This window comes from Myodes glareolus, chromosome 13 (genome assembly GCF_982192425.1).
Source record: "Myodes glareolus chromosome 13, mMyoGla1.1, whole genome shotgun sequence".
Lineage (NCBI taxonomy): Eukaryota > Metazoa > Chordata > Mammalia > Rodentia > Cricetidae > Myodes > Myodes glareolus.
Window position 1 is genome coordinate 896,559 of NC_142038.1, and position 24,311 is coordinate 920,869.

Genomic DNA, 24,311 nt, shown 5'->3' on the forward strand with positions numbered 1-24,311 from the left:
CGACGGCAGACAGCACTGCTTGGAGGAGTGCATGGGATAAAGCAAAGAGGAAGGCCCAAAAGACAGCTCAGAGACAGCATAAAGGAAGGAAGACTGGAATCTTGGATATTGCAAAAACACAAACATGTAAGACTGCCCATGACGGGAATAACTGAAGCCGCCATAAACAGGCTGCCCATGCATGTTTAAGCAGTGCTGGGGAATAAATGATGATGATGATGAGTAATGAGTTCTTCTGTAACATGAAGGGGCCAGCTTGTTGGGGTTTCTGTTCCGCCCAGTACCCCACAGCCGGCAAGTCCCAAGGAAAATCAATCACACAGAGATCTCTATAAGTTATAAAGCTGATTGGCCTATTAGGTCAGGCTACTTATTAGCTCTTATAACTTATGTTACCCAATTATCCTTACCTACTTAGCCTCAGTACCTTTCTCACTGTGACAGCTTACATGTTGCCTCTTCGGTGGTCTGCGCAGGAGTGGCCGAGGGAGCTTTCGCCTCCCTAGCCTTATCCTATTCTCATTGCCCCGCCTCTACTTCCTGTCTGGTTGACCCGCCTATACTTCCTGCCTGGCCAATCAGCGTTTTATTAAAATACATGATTGACAGAATACAGATAATTCTCCCACACCATTCTTCCATTTATCAAAAATCCAAAACACATACACAAATAGACAAGCATGTAAATAGAGAGATTTTAGCTCCATGTGCTAATAGAATACAGACAAGAAATATCAAGAACATTAGGTCCACCCAGACACCAGACTTGATTTTTAAATATTACTCTTAGGGTTGGAGATATAGCTTGGCTGGTAGAGTGTTTGGCTAGCATGCACAAGGTCCTGGTATCATATAAACAGGAAATGATAGTACATGCCTATAATCCCAGTATGAGATAGGTGAACGCAAGATCAGAAGGATATGCTCATTACATGAGGAGTTTGGGTTAGAGACCCTGCCCCTCCCCCCCAAAAAAGGGAAAAAAGGAAAAAACTCAAATGAAAGCATGAATAAATACTATCCCTTTAAAAAATATTAATGTGTGTGGGTGTTTTGCCTTTATCTATGTCTGCATATCACATGAATGTCTGGTGCCTACAAAGGCCAGAAGAAGATCAGATTCCCTAGAATGGTACTTACAGATGGTTGTGAGCTGTCATGTATGTATTGGGTTTCTTCTAATTTGGGTCCTCTGGAAAAGAAGCAAGTGATCTTAACAACTGAGTCATCTTTCCAGCTCCCATACATACTACAATTATTGGAAAGTAATCAGAGCCATTTGAGCAGAAACCTGATTCTAAGCTGAAGTCAGAGAACTATAAGACAATACCTTTCTACACCAGAAAGAAAGGTAATGCTCAAAACTTCCCAATGACAAGATTAAAGGACACAAGTGTCCTCATCAAGAACAGTCTTTGCCAAATGTAGAATAATCTGATCAACTAAACAGACGCAGATAGCAATCAGTGAAATAAACTAAGAGTCCTTGAGTCTATACTAAAGTAAACAAATAAGTGAACAAATACATAGCAGGGAAAAAAGGAAGGTTCTTTGGTTGAGCAGAATGTAATAAATATAGAAAGAAATTACATAATTACAAAATCATTAGTAAATGTTATACAACTACTTCAGACAAGGAAATCAAAACTAGTAAAAGAAGTTTGATAAGAAACATATTGACATGCCGGGCAGTGGTGGTGCACGCCTTTAATCCCAGTACTCGGGAGGCAGAGGCAGGTGGATTTCTCTGAGTGTGAGTTCGAGGCCAGCCTGGTCTACAAGAGCTAGTTTCAGGACAGAGTTACAGAGCTCCAAAAGCTACAGAGAAACCCTGTCTCGGAAAACTTAAAAAAAAAAATAATGAAGAAAATAGGCAATAGCCAAATAATCAATTGATATAACCAAAAAGTAGAAAAATAAATAAATCTGAGTATATGATTTCTATGGTTTTTATGCCAAAACTGAATAATCCAAAGTCAATCATAAGAAAACAGATAAATTACAAGACATTACAGAAACTGGAGAATCTATGTAACTATCTATGAAAGTTATATTACTTCTATAACTTTCCATAAATCTATTATTTTTCAAAACAAATGTTAAAAAAATAAAGTGAATGTGCCAATTCAAAGTCCTATTACAAATACAGAAAGCAGAGTGAAAACAAGTACATTACTCTTATAAACTAACAATCACCCGACATATCAAAGCGCACGATAGTACCTTCCTTACATTAAATATAATATCTTTTCAATGGAAGAACAACTCTATCATTACAAAACTTATGCATAAGCCACCAATAGAATACATAAAACGTAAAATGCCTGTCTCCCCTAAATCAGGTCTTTAGCTCCAGAGCATTAAATCTGATCACCTGCATATCCCCAACATGCAAGCACTCAAGAAGTTCTGTAGGCATGGACAAAACAAAACAAAAAACACAGAAACAAGAGAGAGAGAGAGAGAGAGAGAGAGAGAGAGAGAGAGAGAGAGAGAGAGAGAGAGAGAGAGAGATAAGACCCCTCTAGCAAGTAGATTTCTTGTTACAATCAAGTCTAAAGTTGGTTATAGGGATCCAACAATGCAGGGATCAGGACACTATTCTTCAAAGAAACCAAGAAACAAAGGCAGCCAAATTCAGAAGCATCAACCTGGGCAAGCTGTGGGAAACTGGTTTCCAAAGCACTGGTTGGCTGGGAACCACAATTTACAGCACTTTGACACTGATTCTGCTTTCTCCCCTTGAGAGAGAAAGCTTCGATGATGTGTGTGAATAAAGATCAATCTCCATAAACATTAACAGTTATGCCCCAAATCTGAAAGAGATATAATATGTAAAAATTATTATCACAATAGTTGAGTTCTCATACCCACAACAGAAGCTGTGGGTATCTACTGGAGGCCAGGGAAAATATGTTGTTGCATAGGCTGTTTATCTGTGCCTCCTCTTTAAAATCATCTATCCCCAGCATATTTCTATTGTCCATATAACAAGAGTGGATATTATGATACAAAACAAAGACTTAACTTATATACGACCAAATATGTAAGATGAATGTTTTGTGCACTAATCAGTAAGGCTAAAGCAATGTCAATCTACTCTCAAGTGAAAACAGGGAGAACATTTTTCAAAATATAAAACCTATCAGTGGTAGAGCACTTGCTGTCTAGCGTAAACAAGGTCTTGGGATCACCATAAGAGAAGAAAATAGAAATAATAATAAACTATGCCCCGAACCTTGAGAAACAAACATTCTATGTAAGAAGATTAAGTTTAATGGCAAAAAAAAAATGAGGCAATGCAGTAAAAATAATATGAATCCAATTCAACGGTAAAAATATACGAGTGTCTTAAGAGAAGAGAAAACTATACTGGTTAGTAAAAATATTTTTAGAACTATATTTAAGAGATGGTGAGACAACTTAGAAGGTTAAAGCACTTGATGTACAAGTCTGATGACCCGAGTTCCATCCCAAACCCCATAAAAGAGGAAAAAGAAAATAGACTTCACAAACTGTCTTCTAGCCTCTCAACCCATACTGCTGTGCATACACACAACCTGAATTCCATCCCTAGACCCCATAAAAGAGGAAGAAGAAAATAGACTTCACAAAACTGTCTTCTCACCTCTCAACCCACACTATTATGTGCGCACACACACACCACACACACACACACCAGAGGCACATCCCCCACAGACACACACCCACATCATCACCCCCACACAGAGACACATGACACACACAGACACACACACACTCACACATGGCTAAAGATGACTTAGAGCACCAGCACCACAAACTGGGCTTTGCAAAGACTGAAGAAGTAAACAACCCAGGAAATTAATCCCAGCTGGATCACGCATCAAGCGACACACTGAAATCTGCCCTTCAGAAGCTCAGCTTTATTCAGTAACAATTAGCATATTCTGATGGAAATTTAAAAATAAATAAATTTATAGAAGATTCTGTGAAGTACTATAGAACATTGTTATAAGCACACAATCATAAGATAAGGATGAAGATTAAATGATAAAAAGCACATCTTATGCCTACAATGAGAGTACTTCATATTCTCCAAATTATCTATTTATATGTTAACTATTTAATGAATTGGCACTCACTATTTTTTAAAAACCTAATATATAAAAAAGAGATAAATCAAGGCCCCAACTATACACTAAGAGAAAAAGGGAAAAAAATTAATATGATGACGTTTGTAAATACAAACAATCTTACTTATTATTATTATAGAACCAATTTAGTGATATGGACAAGAGAGAGACTATCTGTACTCAGAAAATATATACTACTGACTAAATATGGGGCTTCACCAAGCTATTTCAATCCTTTGAGCTAAAGCTTCTAAACTATACAATGAAGAATATAGTTCACAGAGCCAACACTTATGCCAGTTAATATACTTGAAGCTTCTAGAAAAGTATCGAGTATGTCATGCTAAGCATTACTAATTCGAAAATTACCACTTCAGAAAAGAGATTTAATTTTTCTTACAATTTTATTATTATATTTTTAAACATTTTATCAGGCTGGTGGTGGCACATGCCTTTAACCCCAGCTCTCGGAAGCAGAGGACGGCAGTTCACTATTGAGTTTGAGGTCAACCTGGTCTACATCATGAGTTCCAAGCTAGTCAAGGTTACATGGTGATGCCTTGACTCAAAATAGACAGAGGATGGCCCTACTGAGTCAGTTCTCTCCTTTCCCCTTTGCTGGTCATTTCTCTAGCTCAGGAGAATGTTCAAATGTGAAAAAGAACCAGACAACTTTTACCGTCTAACTAAAAAGTACTTGCTGCCATACACACAATTTATTGAGTAATAAAGTTTAGCCATTTCTTGATATCAACAATAGACTGGTTCTTAGACTCTCACAAATAACAAAGACTGTAGACAGAGAAATCCCTTATATAAACAAGGTAGATTTGTACATTGTCTATGCATATCTTGTGTGTAACTTAAAAGGTCTCTTAGTCACATGCCTGAATGCTACTGTAAGTGGTTGTCATATAATACTGCTAAGGAGAATGATAAGAGAAAAAGGCTACAACTGTTCAGTACAATTACTTCTTGTTGGTATTTTTAACTCTTGGTTGCTTAAATTCACAAACATGAAACCCACGAACATAAATGGATAGCTGCACACATATGCTGAAAATCTAAAACTAATTAATATAAAATATTTGCTAGACTGATACTGTTTATACCCACCTGCCACGTATAATCTTTTATAATTTCTGAAGGCATCGGAATTACAAGGAGATTCTGAAGAATAAAGGCGGCCTGAAAATTAAAAACACAAAATGTCAATACTGCCATCTTGTTGTCATCTTTGAAATAACCAGCTGCTGTAACTAAATAACAGAGATTGCAGTTAGTCCCTTATACACGCTAAGAGAGCCTCACGAGATCTCATGCACCGCAGTTCTTACTAGCTGATGACTGAACTAGCTGACGAGCATATAGTGTGTATATAGTATATAAAAATGTCATTAGAAAATGTATTTCTTACTATTTCAAAATATAGTTTCATACAGAAAAATGATCAGTATAAGATATTCTAGAATCATTAAAGAAACATGTATCCTCACATCCCTTCGTAGGGACACACACAGAGAGCAAGCATCTGCCTTCTCCCTCCTCAATTGTCTCCTCTCTGGATTTTCATTTAATGAAAGATTATGGTATAATTCTAATGAAAGAATAACAAGAATTTGTGAAATTCTAAGAGTAAAACATCCATCCATCTTCACTGAAGTCAATTTTAAAAGTTTAAAATTAGTGAAGAAAGAAATCCACAGATGTAAGAATTACCACTTGAAATTACGACAGCACAAGAAAACTGGCTTATGCATTTGCCACTAGCCATAGTCGTTAGTGGTGGCCCAGGAGCTGCTGATTTCTTCAGAAACCTCTGAGAACTATTTGCTTTCATTTTTAAAGCTATTGGTATGAATTACCACTTTGAAAGTAGCAGCAATAAGAAGAAACCACCAACTGGAGCTGACAAGATGGCTCAATGGGTAGAGGCAGCTGTGGGGACACAAAAGTTTGCTTCCTAGAACGCACAAAATAGCAAAAGATGTGTGCTCTGGTGCTCACAGGAACACACATGCATAAATAAAAGATACAAACATGCAAATAATTTTAAGAATGCAAATTATATTGGTGTTTATTTTCTTCCCACATATTATTGACATATGCTGTGAAATGCTATTTTCAAAACACTTTTTTATTAATAAAGGTTTATAAACACTAAAGACCTATACATGTTGAGTAAAAACAACTGTTTTCTATAAATTACTTTTCAATGTCCACATTAAAATATATCAGCAAGAGAGCTCATCTGGTAAAGGCATTTGCTGCCAAGGCTGAATTGTACACCCAGATGGAAACAGAGGGCTGGCTCTGGAAAGCTGTCCTCTGACCTCTACAGTACAGCATGTTACTGCACACGCATACCGCATATGCATGCACACATCCTCTACAGAGTACAGCATGTTACTGCACACGCATACCGCATATGCATGCACACATAGGCAAAATAAATAAATATTTAATGCAAAAACGTAAGATTTTCTGCCTTAATTTTATCAGAATAAATGCCTTAAATTTTCACTATGAATTAATAACTTTTCATGTAAATATTTTTTAAGCAAAATAAATAATGGGTTTTGATCAGTCCACCCTGCTAAAGGGCAAGGCAAGTGAGGTTTACCACAAAGATTTATTTCTGTGACACACAAGCAGGTGGGATTAGGATGCTAACACAGACATACCTCCCGGCGTACCATACTGCATTCGGACTGATCAAGAAGAATGTTCACCACAGTTCCCCAGAGTCCACCAGAAATATTCTGACAACTGTTTGCCAAGGCCACACAGCCAGTTTCAATAGTAGTCAGTGCTGACCCCAGTCCCAGTGAGGTGAATCTCACCTGTCACGTAAAGACAGAGATATCAAATCCAAGGATACTCTTTCATAGCATGAGGTCATCCTTCTGGTAAAGGGAAGTGTTAGAACTCTATAAATGCAGCATTGGCTTTACATCACTACACACTACACGACACTCAGAAAAAGTGTCCTACACATCTGTGAATGTGGCACTGCCTTCACATTCCTATATTCTAAATGACACACAAAAACAGTCTTACATGTGTATGAATACAGCCTTGGCTTTACATTCCTACATACTAAAGACACACAGAAAGAGTGTCCTACATGTGGGTGAACTGACTTTACAGAAATTCTGTATCAAGGTTGAGGGGGAAAAAAAAATTAATGACCTAAAAAAAGTAGACTATAACCAATTGCCAAATGAGGTTAAACTAAATAGGTATAAGTAAGAATTAAAGCAACTAAAATTTACAAGGATTTTTTTTTTAAAAAGGAGAAGATATTTGGTTATATTTACTGAACATGATTTCTATGTATTCCTCATTTATAAAAAATACACCCACTTATTTTGTTCTATTTTTCTTAAGTTATTAATATCTTTTTTTAATTAATCCAGTTAAAAAATGGGGCACTGAACTGAACAGAGAATTCTCAACAGAAGAAGTTCAAATGGCCAAAAGACACTTAAGGTCATGCTCAACCTCCTTAGCGATCAGGGAAATGTAAATCAAAACAACTTTAAGATACCATCTTACATCTGTCAGAATGGCTAAACTCAAAAACACCGATAGCCTTTGCTGGAGAGGATGTGGACAAAGGGGAGCACTCATCCATCGCTGGTGGGAATGCAAACTCGTGCAGCCACTGTGGAAATCAGTGTGGTGGTTTCTCAGAAAATTCGGGATCAACCTACCCCAGTATCCAGCAATACCACTCTTGGGAATGTACCCAAGAGATGCCCTATCATACTACAAAAGCATTTGTTCAACTATGTTCATAACAGCACTATTTGTAATAGCCAGAACCTGGAAGCAACCTAGATGCCCCTCAATGGAAGAATGGATACAGAAAGTGTGGCATATATATGCATTAGAATACTACTCAGCGATAAAAAACAATGACATCTTGAATTTTGCATGCAAATGGATGGAAATAGAAAACACTATCCTGAGTGAGGTTACCCAGATGCAAAAAGATGAATATGGTATATACTCACTCATAGGTGGGTTCTAGCCATAAATAAAGGACATTGAGGTATTAATATCTTTTGCAAATAAATAGCTTTAACTTTTTAATACTTTGTTTAAAAATTATGTAGCTGAGTTACATTTCTTTCTAGGGCATGCAGTGTTTTCTCAAAAGTTATTTTAAAAAAAAGATATTCCAAAGAAGCTTAATTTGGCATAATAATGATAGTCATAACATAACTGCTATTTAAGTAATAGTTTGGTGCATATATGAATTTTGACTCCAAAAGTACATTTTCAGTGACAATTACAGGATAAAAATAACATAGCCATAAAATAGTCAAGTAATAAGTCTAAGTACAAAGCTCTCAAAACTATAGCAAGTTCAGATCAAGTAACAATTCTACAAATCAACGTTTTTAATAAGATCTACTATTTCTCACTCAATATCATTGAATAAATGACTAAAACTGCAACTATAATATGAATTTTGTATTAAAATAGCACTTAAGTATGACTAGGTTTTGAAAATGAAGTGGGGTAGTTGCCTTAGCAAATAGAGATAAGAAGTCTTTCTCCATGTGCCTACAACAAGAAAAGGAAAATGAACATATAATAAGAAGGTAGCCATCTATACAGTGGAGAGGAACCTCCCAAGAAGCCAACTGCGGATTTTTGGGTGCTGGGTCAAAAACATAAGAAAAGAGATTGCTGTTTTTTTGTTTGTTTGCCTGTTTTATTTTTCGAGACAGGGTTTCTCTGTAGTTTTGGAACCTGTCCTGGAACTAGCTCTTGTTCAGGCTGGCCTCGAATTCACAGAGACCTGCTTCTGTCTCCCAAGTGCTGGGATTAAAGGCATACACCACCACCACCTGGCAAGATTGCTGCTTTTGAAAGCAATCATTCTGTGGTATTTATTAGGCAACCTGAGAACATTACAACAGATTTTTTTTTCTTTACCAAGAATAGGAACAATACTGAAACCTACCCAGAAGCACAGAAGTGATTTCTGAAGTACATGATGGGTTAGAATCTAAATGACTGGAAGTTCATATGTTACTAGAAATACAGTATGTTACATTTGGACAAGCAACCATCAAAAGCAAAATGTGTGGCCCCGGTCCATGGAACCACTGGCAGGAGATAGAACTGTTTAACGATAGGGCAGTTAGAAGTCTTCTAATTATACTGTAGCAAGTCCAAAAAAAGGAATATTGAAACCCTGGCCCTTCTACTTTTTTCTCTTTCTGCTGCCCAGCTACTAAAAGGTGAGCACCTGTGCTTCCATAAGCTCCCACATAGACACTACCAAAGGATCAAAAGCAATGGGTCTGACTGTCTATGGACTGAAACTTTCAAAACTGAGTAAAAACAAACTTTGACTTTCTTTTTAAGTTGTTTTACTCTGGCATTTGTTATAGTAATGGAAAGCTGCTTTACACAAACAGAAGTAAAAGTGATCTAATTGTGTTCAAGTGTTAAGTGTTTTGTAAGCAAAGAAACTGGACACACAGCTGAAAATATTTCTAAGCAAAGTGTTGCGTGTATAAATTCCTCCTGAGTGCTTACAGAAAAATGAAAAGAAAACATGATTGAATAAACAACAATACACATGTAAAAAAGAACAATCATGAGCAATTAAGAAAATTCTCAGATAACTATGCACAAGATGAGAATGCATGTTCTGAAAAGACCGCAGAGCTATGACTGAATACTGTTCCACGAAGAGATGAATCTTGAGACATTATAGCAGGAGCCAGAAAGGAGATGCGACTGGATCAGCAATGCCCACACCAATGGGAATGGCAGGGAATGGGAAAGGGAACAGGAATGACTGGAAGATTGTAGGACAATATGTGCCATCACTCTCGAGAGAGAATAATGATCCCAATGTAACACAGAGATCTTCAGGTCTGCCGCTCATACCTTAGGCTTGAAAGCAAGGATGTTTTTTTCACAAGGGATTTACAATAAGAACAGTGACTATTGGTAAAGCAAATATTCCCACTGCCTTGTATTTGGGCCTCCTCCAGCAGAATGAGTGATCCTGGTAGTTAGGCTGGTTAAACTTCAAGATTTGTCAACTAAATTCTCACTGCATAATCCTACAGACCACAGTAGCTACCCACTGAGTGGTAGGAAACTAGGGCTGAGAACATTCCTCTACAGTATAAGACAAAGGGCGAGGGGGCCTGTGACCCACAGTATAAGACAAAGGGCTTTGGTTTTAAGTGCTAATGTATTTGCTACCTCAGCATATACACTTGCTTTGAAACCGCATTTCTTCCATTCCTATTTCTCCCCTTGGGACTAGGACTTGGACAAGAGACTAGAACCCCATGACTAGTCTACCCTCAGATAGAGATACATAATTTCTGTGTTTCACAGTCTCCTAGCTGAGTTGCGAATAAATTCTTTCCTCAGGATGAAATATATGAATTCTTATCTATTTTTATTTAGATAATATTCAAAGCAAACTTTGGACTTCACAGTTTAAAGTTGATACTTCAGTGCGTTAAGATTGTTTTGTTTTTGCTTTGGGGGTGTTTTGGTTTTTTATCTGTTTACAGAGATTAATGTACTTACTTGAAAAGATAAGGATACACATTTTCATGGAAGAAAGATGAGAAGTTGAAAAATTTCCCCTCAAATCTCAGTGGAAGCTTTAATTTCCAATGTGACCTCTTTGGAAATAGGGCTTCCACACGATAATTAAAATGAAATGAACTCTTAACAATGATGCCCTACCCACAACCCAACTTGTGACTTCCTGACAAATATACAGTGAAAATCTTGTGGATATTCTGCAAAAAGACAGGCATACGTCAATGAAAATAAGAGCCTTCTCCAGAGCACGACAATGCTGGTACACAAACCTTGAACTTTCAGCCACCAAAACTATAAGGCAAGAAGTTCTCTTACTACAATAACCCAGTCAAGAGAGTTTCGTTATGGCAGCCTGAGTGAAGACAGACATCAAATAAAACATAAGCTGTATCAATCACAATAACCCACAATACTACATAAGTATATCTATTTTATTTCAATTGTTTTTTAATCTGGACGTCACAAACTTGATAGTCCTCTATACTGACCTCCGGGTCTCGATCAACCCACAAGGGAATTAGCCAGGCCAACCCCTGCTGAGTAGAAGCATCTTCTTCACTGTGACTACCCAAAGGCAAAAACCAAAGTGGCATCCACTCCTAGAATGAGAACCAAGGACACAGTACTTCAAGTAAGTTTGGAGAACTTACTTTAACTAAAATTTTGAAGATCAGAATTTAAGAATGTATTTTTGGCCAAAATAAAGCAAAAAAGAAAAATCATGGCTTCCCTTAAAACAATTTTTCAACAGAGGATTTTCTTCCATGACTTAGCCAAAAACAAAAGAAAACAAAACAAATCAAAAAAGGCATTTTCTAATTAATGATTTCAGTCAAAATTAATTTTTAAATAAATTCGGACACATATAACTTTCAAGAAATGTTATAACCCCAAATAATCATTGTCTAAAAGATTTTACTTTCATTCTTTGTGTGTGTATGACACATGTGTGTAGTTGCCTGCAGACAAGAGCCCCATATCCCCTGGAGCTGCAATTATATGTGGCTGTGAGTCACTCACTGTGGCTGCAGAGAACAAACTCAGGTCCCCTGGAAGGATAAGCACTCTTCACCACTGAGTCATCTCTCCAGCACCCACCCACAAGCAAATAATTCTTGTTGTCTTACTAACAAACAAAAATAATATTTTCCTGTGGCAAATTCAGAGGCTGAAATGTATTAGACATAGCCCATCAAGCAATAGTTCGGATGATGGCAGCTTGTGTTTTAATTACCGAGCTTGGTGCCTGGGACATCATCTCATGGGACAAATGAAGTAAGCAAAGAACTGTGCTCTTTGTAACACCTTTGCCCATAAAGGACATAGCATTTCCTCCACGTTCCACATAAAACGAAGTAATGACCTAGAAAGTAAACATAAGGAATTTTATGGTGGTTTAACACTTAGGGGTATATAACAGCAAGTATTTTTCTCCTAACTTAGCTAATTGAATATTAGCCACAAAAATTTATAACAGTCCTATTAATTTAACAGTAGCAAATTTCATCATAGCTAAAAAATGTTTTTAAATGTTTTCAACTTTGGGATTTGTACGAAGAATATTTATTTAGTATCTTACCAAACATTTTTTAAATTTACAATATGAATATAGTATTTCTAAGTGCTGTAGCATTTTTAATCAAAATTTTTTAAATATATAGTTAAAAAGTATATGCAAAATTACTAGTTCTATAAAACTCTCTGACTACCAGGGTTATGCTAAACTTTGCTAAATGAAAATAGAAAGTTTATTTACTTCTGAGTGATCTTAGATTTCTATTGCTCATTTAAGATTATACTTATTATTTCAAACACTGGTCCTCATTTTGTTTCTTTCTCACACAACAGAGAGCTCTGACACTCTCCAACAGGAACAACACAGTGGTATTTCTCTTGTGAAGAGACACTCTTAGCAACTGAATCAGGAAAGTCCTCATGTTTAACTTAGAAAACTCTCTCAAATATGTGGCAATTGTTTCAGAGCATTTCTGTATGGATTCTGCATTGTTTCCCAAACAGAAGCCTGATGTGGGAGTCCCCTTTGTGTACTGTGATTGCCATTAATGAATAAAGAAACTGCCTTGGCCTGCTGATAGGACAGAACTTAGGTGGGTGGGCAACACAGAACTGAATGCTGGAAGAAGGCATAAGAGAGAGAAGCCATGAAGCCCACCGCCACTGGAGATAGACGTGCTAAAACTTTGCAGGTAGGCCTCAACCTCATGGTGATGCACAAACTAATAGAAACAGGTTAAGTTAAGATGTAAAAGTTAGCCAATAAGAAGTCAGAGCTAATGGGTCAAGCAGTGATTTAAATAGTATGGTTTCTGTGTGATTATTTCGGATCTGGGCGGCCGGGACAAACAAGCAAGCCCCTTCCTCCTACAGAAGTTGGTAACTCACTATGAAGTGATTGCAAAAAAGTAACTCTCTAGATTACTGACTTAAAGTTTAAAAACTCAGTAAGACAAAAGTATTTTTAAATATTTCATGCTCAGTATTTTTAGATGCTGTGTTTAGGCCCCACACATTTGAAGGAAAATTCTGCTGTAAATTTTGGAGCCAATCCAACTATACATGCTAGCTAAGGCCTCACTGCTCTCTTCAAGGGAAAACCCTGCACAGACCTTTCCACCTCACCTCTCGGGGTCCTTGCATGTTTGTTGTTTGTTTGTTTGTTTTTTAAATTTGTTTCTTCAACTCATGCAGCAACAGAAATCACATGTATAATATACATTAGAAATAAGCAAATATTAGAAATTAGCAAAAGGCAAATATCAGATCTACTCTATAGAAACAAGGAGACTTGACAATGGGAGGGTGGCTCTTTCAAGAAGGAATCGTCTTCAGTAACAGAGGAACCGTTAATCAGATCAGTGGGACCAACAATGATTGTTGCTATATCTACTCATAAAAGCTTCACCTTCTCCTTAATCATAAGAGTTTAGACAGTACACGATGATGAGACCCATTCACCTAAGTAACTAAGCAAAAAGTCTGAGAATAAATGTAACTCAGCTATAATTTCTAATAAAAGTGACTTCTTGACATTAAGTTCTTATCAGTGAATATAAAGACATACACATTTTTCTCCTTATTTTCAATGAAGCATAAAATAAGCATCTTTTTATTCCAAACCAGCACTTATTAATCAAAACTTTCATAACTATGAAACATTAGAAAATGAGGATATTTTTATCTATTCTGTGGTTAATAAACTTAGCTAATATATATTGTATCAAGATAACTGAGAAGGAAGCTATTGTCTTCTGATTGGATGTGTTACTTAAAATTAAATACTTTATTCTTCAATATCATGAATAGCTAATTTTGAATTCTAGAATTGAAGGAGAGCTATGATCAGCAATCTTTCTTACATTATCTTAAAAACAAAAGTACATCTGACTGTTTCAAATATAAAGAGAACATTTAGCTGCTCTTCACACTGTAATTCCTCACATATCTCTGATCTGTAAATATATAAATAAATAATTTGTCTTAAAGAGAGGCACAGTAGTGCTGAAGAAGTATCTCAGTGGCCAACTTCCAGCAACCACATCAGGCAGCTCCAATACCTCCAGTTTCAGAGGTTCTGTCACCTTCTCTGGGCTCCTACACACATTCAAACATGCATAAACATAATTTTAAAAAATAAATAAAATTAGAAATATACCATAAAAATTACATAGGCTTTAAGTATAAATTACATTATAATTAACACTGTAATTTAGGTACTTGTAGATTAAATTATATTTTAAATCCATGAGTGAAACTAAATTTAAAAAATTATTATAACCAATTTTTTAGCTAATATACTTGTGCAAAATTATATATTTCTGATAGCAAACACCTCATAGCATGGAGTAATTAAAGTGAAAGATTCTAATATATCCTTTTGGCATGTGTATTTAAGAAACACTGTATTTTCTTAAGGAGGCTACAGTAAAATTTGCACTGAATTTTATAGTACTTCTGAGATTATTTTAGCACTTTCAAGTCTTTCTTTAAAAATAGAAGATAGCTGTAGGGAAAATAAAACTGCAGATAACAATCACTGGGCTAAGCATTCAAATAGCCACTGAGGAGTAGAAATGGTCGAAAGACAAGTAGCATAAGCCAACAAAGACATGTAAAACAAAGATTATGTACTTAATAGATATGTATTAAATAATTGTGGCATATGTAAGCTTCTATAGGTAAATGGTCATAGACCAGCAAACAATATTTGACACATAGCTATGAGGAAAAGAAGGCTTATGGAAGGAAGGAAGGATGGGAGAGAAGGAGAGAGGGAGAGAGGGATGGACGGAGGGAGGGAGGGAGGGAGGGAGGGAGGGAGGGAAGGAGGAAGGGAGGGAGGGAGGGAGGGAGGGAGGGAGGGAGGGAGGGAGGGAGAAAGTAAGTTAAATCTTAAACTCTATGTAGTGATTGCTATCCAAAAAAGACAGGCACAGAAAAGGTTTTTTTTTTTTTGAGTGAACAGCCAAATCTAACAGAAAATTCAGAATGAAAAAAAAAACCAGAAATCACACTCAAAATATAAGATTATCAAAATTCTTAACATAGATATAAGTTTTTAACACATGGGTTTAAAAAAAAAGAAGGGCAAAAAGTTGGATGGGTAGAGAAGGAGGGGGAGGAAGTTTGGGGACTGAGCATCAGGATCAAAATCACTGTATAAAATTCTAAACAATAAAAGGATTGAAAGCATAAAAATTAAAGAAAATATATATAGATATTTTAAAAAAAACACATTAATCTTAGAAGTACATAGCCAACTTCGAATAGTGAAAGTACATGAGAATCCACCCCTGACAGTTCCATGAAGGCTCTTAGGCTTCCAAATTCCAGAATAATCTCAGAAAATTCTGCTAAGACTTCCGTCAGCTGGGCATGTGCACACATGCAAGACTGCCAGTACCACAGAGAAAAACAGAGAAGATGATGGTTCGTTCCTTTATAACACTAACAAACATTACCACTGGTGAGATAATGTAGGAAAAAAAATGGAGAGGGCTGGAGAGATGGCTCAGAGGTTAAGAGCACTGACTATTCTTCCAGAGGTCCTGAATTCAGTCCCCAGCAACCACATGGTAGCTCACAACCATCTAAAATGAGAACTGGTGTCCTCTTCTGACCTGCAGGCATAATGTATGCAGAACACTGTGTACATAGTAAATAAATCAATCTTAAAAAAAGAAAAAAATGGAGAAAGTATAATTTATACCTGGACAGCAGGAACTATAGATGCAGCCAATAATTAAGAAATGAATAATAAATAATGATTTTGAAAATTTAGATAAAAATTTTTAATTCTGAAAAAATATACTAATACAAACATAAAAATATTCTAATTACATAACTATAGATCTACTAAAAGGTCAATTCAACATAATCTTCCCAAATAGAACATTCTAGGCCTGAATAATTTCATAAATAAAATCTATCAATAAGTGAAGAATTAAAAGAAGAATTTGATTAGAAACTGGAAACAAGGTAAATAAAAAATTAAATTTTCATAAATCAATATACATGAGAAAAAAAATTTTAAATATATATCATCTTCATTTTCACCATAAGGCAATAATGTTCACAGCAACACAAACATCAAAACACTAAATGTAATTCATTGTTATAGTATGTAAATTATGACAAAAAATTTCAAACCCCACCTACAAGCAACCAAATGAATAAATTTCCTAAGGCTATTGTTGAAAGAAACCAACCCAAACAAATGGTTCCATTTGCACATTAAAAAAATTCAGAGTACAATCTGGGGACCTCTCCTTGGGCCTGGGAACCCCTCCAGAATCAAGTCTCTTGCAAACCCTAAAATGGCTCCCTTAGTTGAGATATAAACTTCCCTGATCCCAGAACCATCCTTCCTCCCTCCCCCCCTCCCATTCTCCCAAGCCATCCCCAATCCTCCCCCTCTCCCTAACCATCTTCCCCTACTTCCACTCCCCCAACCCCCCATGCACCCAAGTTTGCCAGGTAATGTTGCCTAGTTCTAATATCCAGGAGGCCAGGCCCAAGGAGAGGTCCCCAGATTGTACTCTGGGCAGCAGAGGAGAGGGTGCCTGAACTGGCCTTGACCCATAACCATACTGACGAATATTTTGCATGTCACCACAGAACCTTCATATGGCGATGGATGGAGATAGAGACAGAGACACATATTGGAACACTGGACTTAACTCCCTAGGTTCAAATGAGAAGCAGAGGGAGGGAGATCGTGAGCAAGGAAAGCAAAATCAGAGGGGGCCTTCATCCGACAATGGATGGAGATAGAGACGGAGTGTAGGTACCCAGGTCTTTTTCCCTTTTCTTCCTTGGCATTTCGCAGGGCTGTTTGACCTCTGGCCCCTGGAGATTCTGCACTAGCACTGGCTTGAGGGTAGCTTAGAAAGAACTTGGCTGTCTTTGTTATGGTAATTCCACCTGTAAACAAGGTTACAGCTGAGGGCCCTACATGCCTCCCACGCCAGCCTGAGGCACTGGGAATGTATCAATCTATTCTACTGCTCCTGATGGGAGGGGGCCATGCCCTTTTGAACCCTCTTGCCTCCTGGTATAAATACTTGAGTTTAATAAAGGGCTTTTTTGCTCTTTGGCAAGCGAGCAGGTCTCTTGTGTTTGTCTATTTAAACCCTTAGGACAATCGTCCATTCTCGTGGCCCTGGTTCAGGAAAGCGCGCTCCTGGATTAGGCCTGGGTATCCACAGAAAGTGCGGAGGCTTACAATGGAGACTCACATTGGAGCACTGGAAGTCAGGACCGCGAAGGGTGCGTTCACCCACTGATACAAGGGGACTGATCGAATGAGAGCTCACCAAGGCCAGCTGGACTGGGACTGAACGAGCATGAGATCAAACTGGATTCTCTGAATATGGCTGACATGGGGGCTGACTGAGCCCCAGAAGTCCAAATGAAGACTGAGAAGCCATTGACAATGGCACTAGGTCTTGTTTCGTCTGCATGGACTGGCTTTTTGGGATCCTGGCCTGTTTGGATGCTCACCTTCCTGGACCCGGAGGGAGGGGGGAGGAACTTGGATTCCCCACAGGACAGGAAACCCTGACTGCTCTTGGGAATGGTGAGGGAGGAGGAGAGTGAGTGGGGGGAGCGGGAGGGTATTGGGAGGAGGGGAGGAAGTGGAAAGAGTGTTTTCGGATACTTGAATAAACAAAAAAAAAAACAAAACAACACAAAATTCAAAAATATTTTGTATACAGACATGAGTTAAATAGTAAAACAATCAAGAATGAAGAAGAAGAAGAGAAAGAGTACCAAGAATCAAAAGCCTTTGGGAAAGGTTTCCAAAATGAACATGATTGATGTTGCCAGAATTGTCAGCTAGGTTCTCTTGGGAGAGTTGAGGGCAATCAAGTGGGTTTTAATTATGTAATAACTCACTGGGACAGTTGTTTAATTTTGTGTGTTTTCTGGTTACAGATTACATTTCAATATTTACACATTTTAAACAGGACTGGTTAGATGGTTTAGAAGGTAAAGGTGATTGCTACCAAGCTTGGTGAACCAAGTTCAATCTTACAACTCACATGGTACCTGCCAGGAGAGAAAGGACTGCCGTAAGTCCTCCGATGGTCACACCTGTGCTGTGGCATGCATGACCCCACCCATCCTGCCCCAACAACCAGAGAAAGTGGAAACAAAACATTAGCACGCTAAATGAAATAAGTGAAAAAACAAATCACTTCCATAAAGAGACTTAGGATAATTCTTAGTTTTTCTTCAAAATGAAAATATGCATATATAAGCTCACATTTGTTTAAAAACATTAAAGCCTTTTACCATTATAAGTTACACATTTACTGTACTATAATCTATCTTAAATATAACAATATACACTGCATTTGTTCCTGACATGGAAATAAAAAAATATGATCAGTATCTAGGTATTAGAGTTGTCATTCTATCTTACCTCCAGGAGGCCTGACAAGTACTTTCCACAAATTTCAAGTGGCTTTGAGAGAGGAGAGTGTGCACTCCACCCAGGGAAAGCAGTGAGGTGAGCCATCCCTCCTAAGGTTCGCTCCAGGGCAGGCAAGCCATAGAAATGAGGAGCATCTGTGACTCGGAGGCACTGGAGCAGCTTCAGAGACAGCTGAGTTTGGAAGACATAAAAAAGCTCCAAGCATTTCCTAATCATAGAGAAAGAGAAAAACCACAGTAAGGGCTCAGGGTGCTGTCTTGGCTGCTGAGGAGGTTTCTGATGGTGCACTACATTAGAAATGTATGAATTAGACAAGATGGTAGAAAATATTCCTTCTGAAAATAAGATTTTTCAAAGGACTCATAGAAAAAGTATCAACAAAGATAAGGCAGGAGAAATAAAGTAACAAGAATGTGGAAAATAATATCTATATGTAAATAGATATCACTGCCACCCTAGATTTTCAAAATTAGAAAAGTATGCATTTCGTGAATTTAACTTGCATATATTAATATTACACTTAACTCACTGTCATAAAAGTATTTTCATTTAATTAAAATTAACCTTTTCCCTAAAAATCTAAACATATAAGCAAAACTGTTATAAATAGAACATTTTCTACTAAAGAACAAATTCATAAAATTAAGTGCTAAGGCATACATTCAGAAATATAATTCTAGATTTAAAACCTTATATAACAAACTACTAAATGAAGCCTAAAATTTTTTCAACATTACTCTAAAGGATAAGTTAAATAAACAGAAAGGGATAATAAATACCACCAGAAACAGATGGCATTATTAACCCTGAATTTCCTTCCTTAAGGCTAATGAGAAAGGAACAACAGCTGCAGAGAGATATCCGACAATAGAAAAATGGTCTGAATTAACATGGCTGGTATACTTCAAGGATGTATTGACCTAGAAATGGAAACCAGGAGATGTGCTATGCTAGGGAAGAGGTTTTCTCTTGTTTCCACAGAAAAAAAGTTAAGAATACCAACAAAATTAATCAAGATTCGGCTCGAAAAGGAGAAACTTCTGGATAAAGAAAAATGACAGCTCATACAAAGAGGTGACAATCCTACAAGCTGTAAGAAAATCTCATAAGAGTTGGGGCAGAGTTCTGTTCTGGTCTTTGCAGGAAAATACCCATCTTCAAAACCTAAAGAGAAAAGATAGCTATGCTGAAAGAATCATCAAGCCAAAGGGGGAGAAAAAAAATCTGACCTATGATACCAACATTCTCTGCAGGGTAAAATCTCACTACCTAAATATCCACATCTCCTTACTTCTCAATATAATGATAGTCCTGACCCACTTAAAAATCAAAGCTGGCTTTAAAAATGGACTGTGGCGCTCTCCTTTTCTAAATCCAAGCATGTTAAAAGAAAAACTCAAGAGTTTCTGTCTCACATAAGGAGAGCCACCTGGTATAGGACAGAAGGAAAATAATAATATAGGGACTAGGGTTATCAAAACTCTGTTTTCAAAAATTCTACTTTTCCCCATACTGACTTTCATCTTTTTGATGCTTTTCTTTGAATATGCGTCTATCAAAATTTAAACTTTCCGTTTTGATGTGAATAATGTTTGTTTTCCACAGAGAACAATAAATTTTCCTACAGTAATCTCTGAAGTCTCCAGGAAGATGGGGTCCCACAAATATTCCATCTGGTTCACAATAATGCCATTCAGCTGATAGCACCACTTAAAACCGGCTTTGGATTACAAACTGCTCAGAATAATTTCAAGGTGGCTAGCTGAGATGCTCCAGCCTAACAAACTACTTTAGCCAGGACTTGAGACAAGCCCTGAACATTCCCATTACGCACAGACTAGACAAAAAAAAAAAAAAAAGATACAGCTACCTCATCCAGGGCTTGACAAATAACCCAAATGTTTCCTTTCAGGATCCAGTAAAGATACCGTCATCCCAGACAGCAGGTAATAAATTTAAGAATACAAAACCTACATTCCCAAGAGGTAGGGTGGGTGGTTTTTGGTCATTCAATGGAATATGGATATTTGTCATTGTTTGAGGGTGTGTGGTTACACATTATTATTGCTCAGAAAAAAAAAACTAAACCAAGAAAATTAGACTAAAAGTTCTTCTTTTGAAAAGAAAAAGGGGAGATATAGATATGATAGGATAAAAGAGTAGATTTTGAATTTACTCTGAAAAGAAAAAGATACGGTAAGATAAAAAGGTAGATTACTAAATCTACTTTTAGAAAGCAACTACTAGTTTTAAATTCCCTTTCCTGTCTTTATTGATTACTTTGTGGCTGAGTTGTCTCCTGAGTCATCCCACCTCCATGGCTTTCCTTTTAAGCTTTTATTCTGATGCACATTTTACTCAAGTTCTTACTCATTTTTAACAAATAGCCACAACAAGAAATCTTGTCTAAATGTATTTGTCTTTTTCTAAATGAATTTTTAAAATATATTTATTCTTTAAATGCACTGGGATACATTTATGCTGAGAAGTATAGCAATAAAGACAGTTGAAGGAAGCAGAGCAAATGTGAATGAAGACCGTACAGTCACACCACACAGTCCTATATGTCTGTATATACACCTTTGGAGTCAGTTACAAGGAAAGGCCTTGTCAGATTAAGAAAGGGAGCAAGTAGATATATAGTCACAAATGCATACTGATCGTTACTTTATTTAAAATTATTGAAAAGTATTACAGAGACATCGATAAGTAAGTTTCAAAATAGTGCATGTTGGATTTTTGGCAAGAAGCACATTACCATAAAGTATGAGTTTACTCCTCCATCCAGTTACACTAAACTGTTGCATGAATTTAATTGATCTTAATAATAAAAACCCGGAATCAGATATTAGGGGGTGAAAGCTGAAAGATCAGAGAAATAGAACAGCCAGCTACCAGTTCTTACCCCTGATGTGGGTGGGATGTCCTGTATATGTGTTGCTTTTATTGACTAGTGAATAAAGCTGCTTTGACCTACGGCAGGGCAAAATATAGTCAGGCTAGAGTATATATATATGAGAGATATACATACATATATATTATACACACACACACACACACATATGAGAGAGAGAGAGAGAGAGAGAGAGAGAGAGAGAGAGAGGGCAAAGCCAGGGAGATGCCATGTAGCTCCTCATGAAGCAAAAGGTAACAAATCACAAGCCTCATGTTAAAATATGAAATAATAGAAATGGATTAATTTAAAAATATAAGAGCTAGCTAGAAATACACCTGAGTCATTGGCTAAACAGTGTTGTATTTAATATAGTTTCTGCGTAATTATTTATATCTAGGCGGCTGGAAAACAAACGTGCAGTCTCTGCTTACATACCTCTATTAAATCCTGAGACCAAATGGGGCATCCTGTCTTTACAAGTCCTCAGGCTGAAAGGTGTCTCTAAGAAACCTCAGACTGAATCCTGAGCTCCTGTCTCCTCCTGCCTTCTATTCCTCTCACAGCCCATCCATATCACACTCCATCTCCACCCCATGGTGCTGAGTTAAACATGTGAGCCACAATCACTTGGCTCTGTTTCTCTTTGAGACTTATTCAATCTTGTATAGCCCAGGATGGCCTTGAACTCAGAGATCCATCTACCTCTGTCTCCCAAGTGCTGGGATTAAAGGTATGTGCCACCACTGCCTGGTCTCTATAGCTAACTAGTGTGGCTAGGTCTGCACTCTGATCTCCAGGCAAGTTGTAGTTGTTAAAGCACAAACAAATATCACCACACTAAACTGTTACAAAAAAAAAATCTTATTTGAAAATATCAGTTAAGTGTAGGATGGGTCTTTAATAAAAGAATTGTCTATGAGAACACTTCATTTTTCATTTTATTTCTTTTTTTCTTCGTGTTACAGTTATTAGTTATGCAATAAAAAGCAGCTAGGAAAAAAGGTGTAGAAAGTGATTTTAAAGGTGAAATAAGCACTACAATGTTTTGTGTTTTAGGAAGGTGAAATAAAAATTCCACAAGGCAAACTTTGTTCTCACTAGCAAAAAAGCAGGGGAGATTGTATTTCTAATCTCTGGGGTAGTCATCTGGGTACCACCCAGCGAGGAGGTTATGTGGTAGGCACGAGACACAGGGAGAAGTTTGAATGTTAAAAAAGATAGGAATATTTTAAGTAGTTTTAAATTGATTTGTGGTTGACCCTGTGAGGAAGTAATTTATTTAAGTAACTTGGCCTTAGTGTAAATTCTTTATGCTTCTAAATGCTTTAACAGTTCACCAGAGGAAGATACGGAAAATGATGATTTTAGAAGACATATATTTGGTGGAATAGATAGTGATACCGTCAACTTTGTCAGTTTTAGAGTCCTATAATCAGTAATTGTAGCACGATTAATCAAAATCCAGAGACAGATATTGGGGTTTAACCTGAAGGTCAAAAAAAACAAAACAGACAGCCACTGGCTCTTAAGTTTACCTCAGACTGAAATGGCGATTCTGTCTCCAGGAATCCTCAGAATGAGACTCTCTCTGAGAGCTGTCTCCTCCTGTTTCATATTCCTCTCTAGGGCTGGGATTAAAGATGTGCACCACTACCATACAGTTTCTATGGCAAACTAGTGTGGCTGCTGGAATTATGGTGTGTATCACCACTGCCTGGTCTGTAAGGCTGACTAGTGGAGTTGTTTTACTCTCTGATCTTCAGGCAAGCTTTATTTATTAAAGTCCAAATGAAATATCACTACATTTCCTCTTTTTGTCCAAAATAAAAAGACTATAACTAATATAAGAAAACTATATACAATAAGTACAATGACTGTATACAATTTATACAGACAATAAATGTATCACTATCTTCTCTGAAGGAGAATTGTACTGCCAGGAGACATGCCTCATTGTCATAAAAAAAAAGTCTACGTTATTAAAACATCTTAAATGCCAATCTCTGAAGCATTTGAAGATGACCTCTCTATCTAAAATATATCTTTGTTTGACTTTGGAAACATACCTAATGTGACTACAAGTTCGATTATAATAGATGACTAATTACTAACCTGAATATCCTTATTGTCTTAAACAGTTGGTAATAATAACTTTCAAGTAGTAGAAATTAGCATTATGTTGTTAAGTGAGTTGTATAGGTACAATACCTTGAACAAGATTAGAAATGTGTATACAGTATGTTTTAACAAAATTAATCTCAAATTTGTATTAATACACAAAATTTGTATATAATATACAAAAGTCCAATCAAATGTAAAACATTTAAAACAATTAACAAACTACAAATAATGAGAAAAAAATTCACATAAAATAACAAAATAAGGAAAGAGGCATCCTTTCACCACTGCTATTCAGAATCACAGTAGAATTTCCGGCCAAAGTACACAGAAAAAATATGCTATTTAAGTATGAAAAAAAAGAGTGATCTCCATTTGAATATGGCATAATGTTGTGTAGAAATTTAAAAATTTAAATTTAAAATTTAAACTAATACATATATTCACCAAAATTATAGGGCCCAAGATCAACATACAAAAATCTGTTGTTTCTACAAACTAGAATAAGCTAAAGGGGACATTGAGCAAATAATCATATTTAAAACAATATTAAAAGAAACATATTAGTAATGAATTTAAGCACTAATACACAAAGCCATATATACATAATATAGTGAAATTGCATAAT

The 24,311-nt window shown here is 36.7% G+C and overlaps 1 protein-coding gene across 2 annotated transcripts in view; it reads right to left on the bottom strand.

Annotated features, from left to right (window-relative positions):
- The window catches only part of Rttn (rotatin), a 158,416-nt gene that overhangs the window by 53,860 nt on the left and 80,245 nt on the right, over positions 1-24,311 (bottom strand). For both annotated transcript variants that reach the window (XR_014996872.2, XM_048419139.3), the window contains exons 28-32: positions 18,658-18,877; positions 11,947-12,075; positions 11,201-11,311; positions 6,800-6,958; positions 5,232-5,303 (exon numbers count right to left, since the gene is read on the bottom strand). Coding sequence is in view for 1 of the 2 variants with exons in the window: in XM_048419139.3 (XP_048275096.3) it covers positions 5,232-5,303; positions 6,800-6,958; positions 11,201-11,311; positions 11,947-12,075; positions 18,658-18,877 (691 nt within the window). In the remaining variant the exon portion in view is untranslated. The remainder of the gene's footprint in view (positions 1-5,231; positions 5,304-6,799; positions 6,959-11,200; positions 11,312-11,946; positions 12,076-18,657; positions 18,878-24,311) is intronic.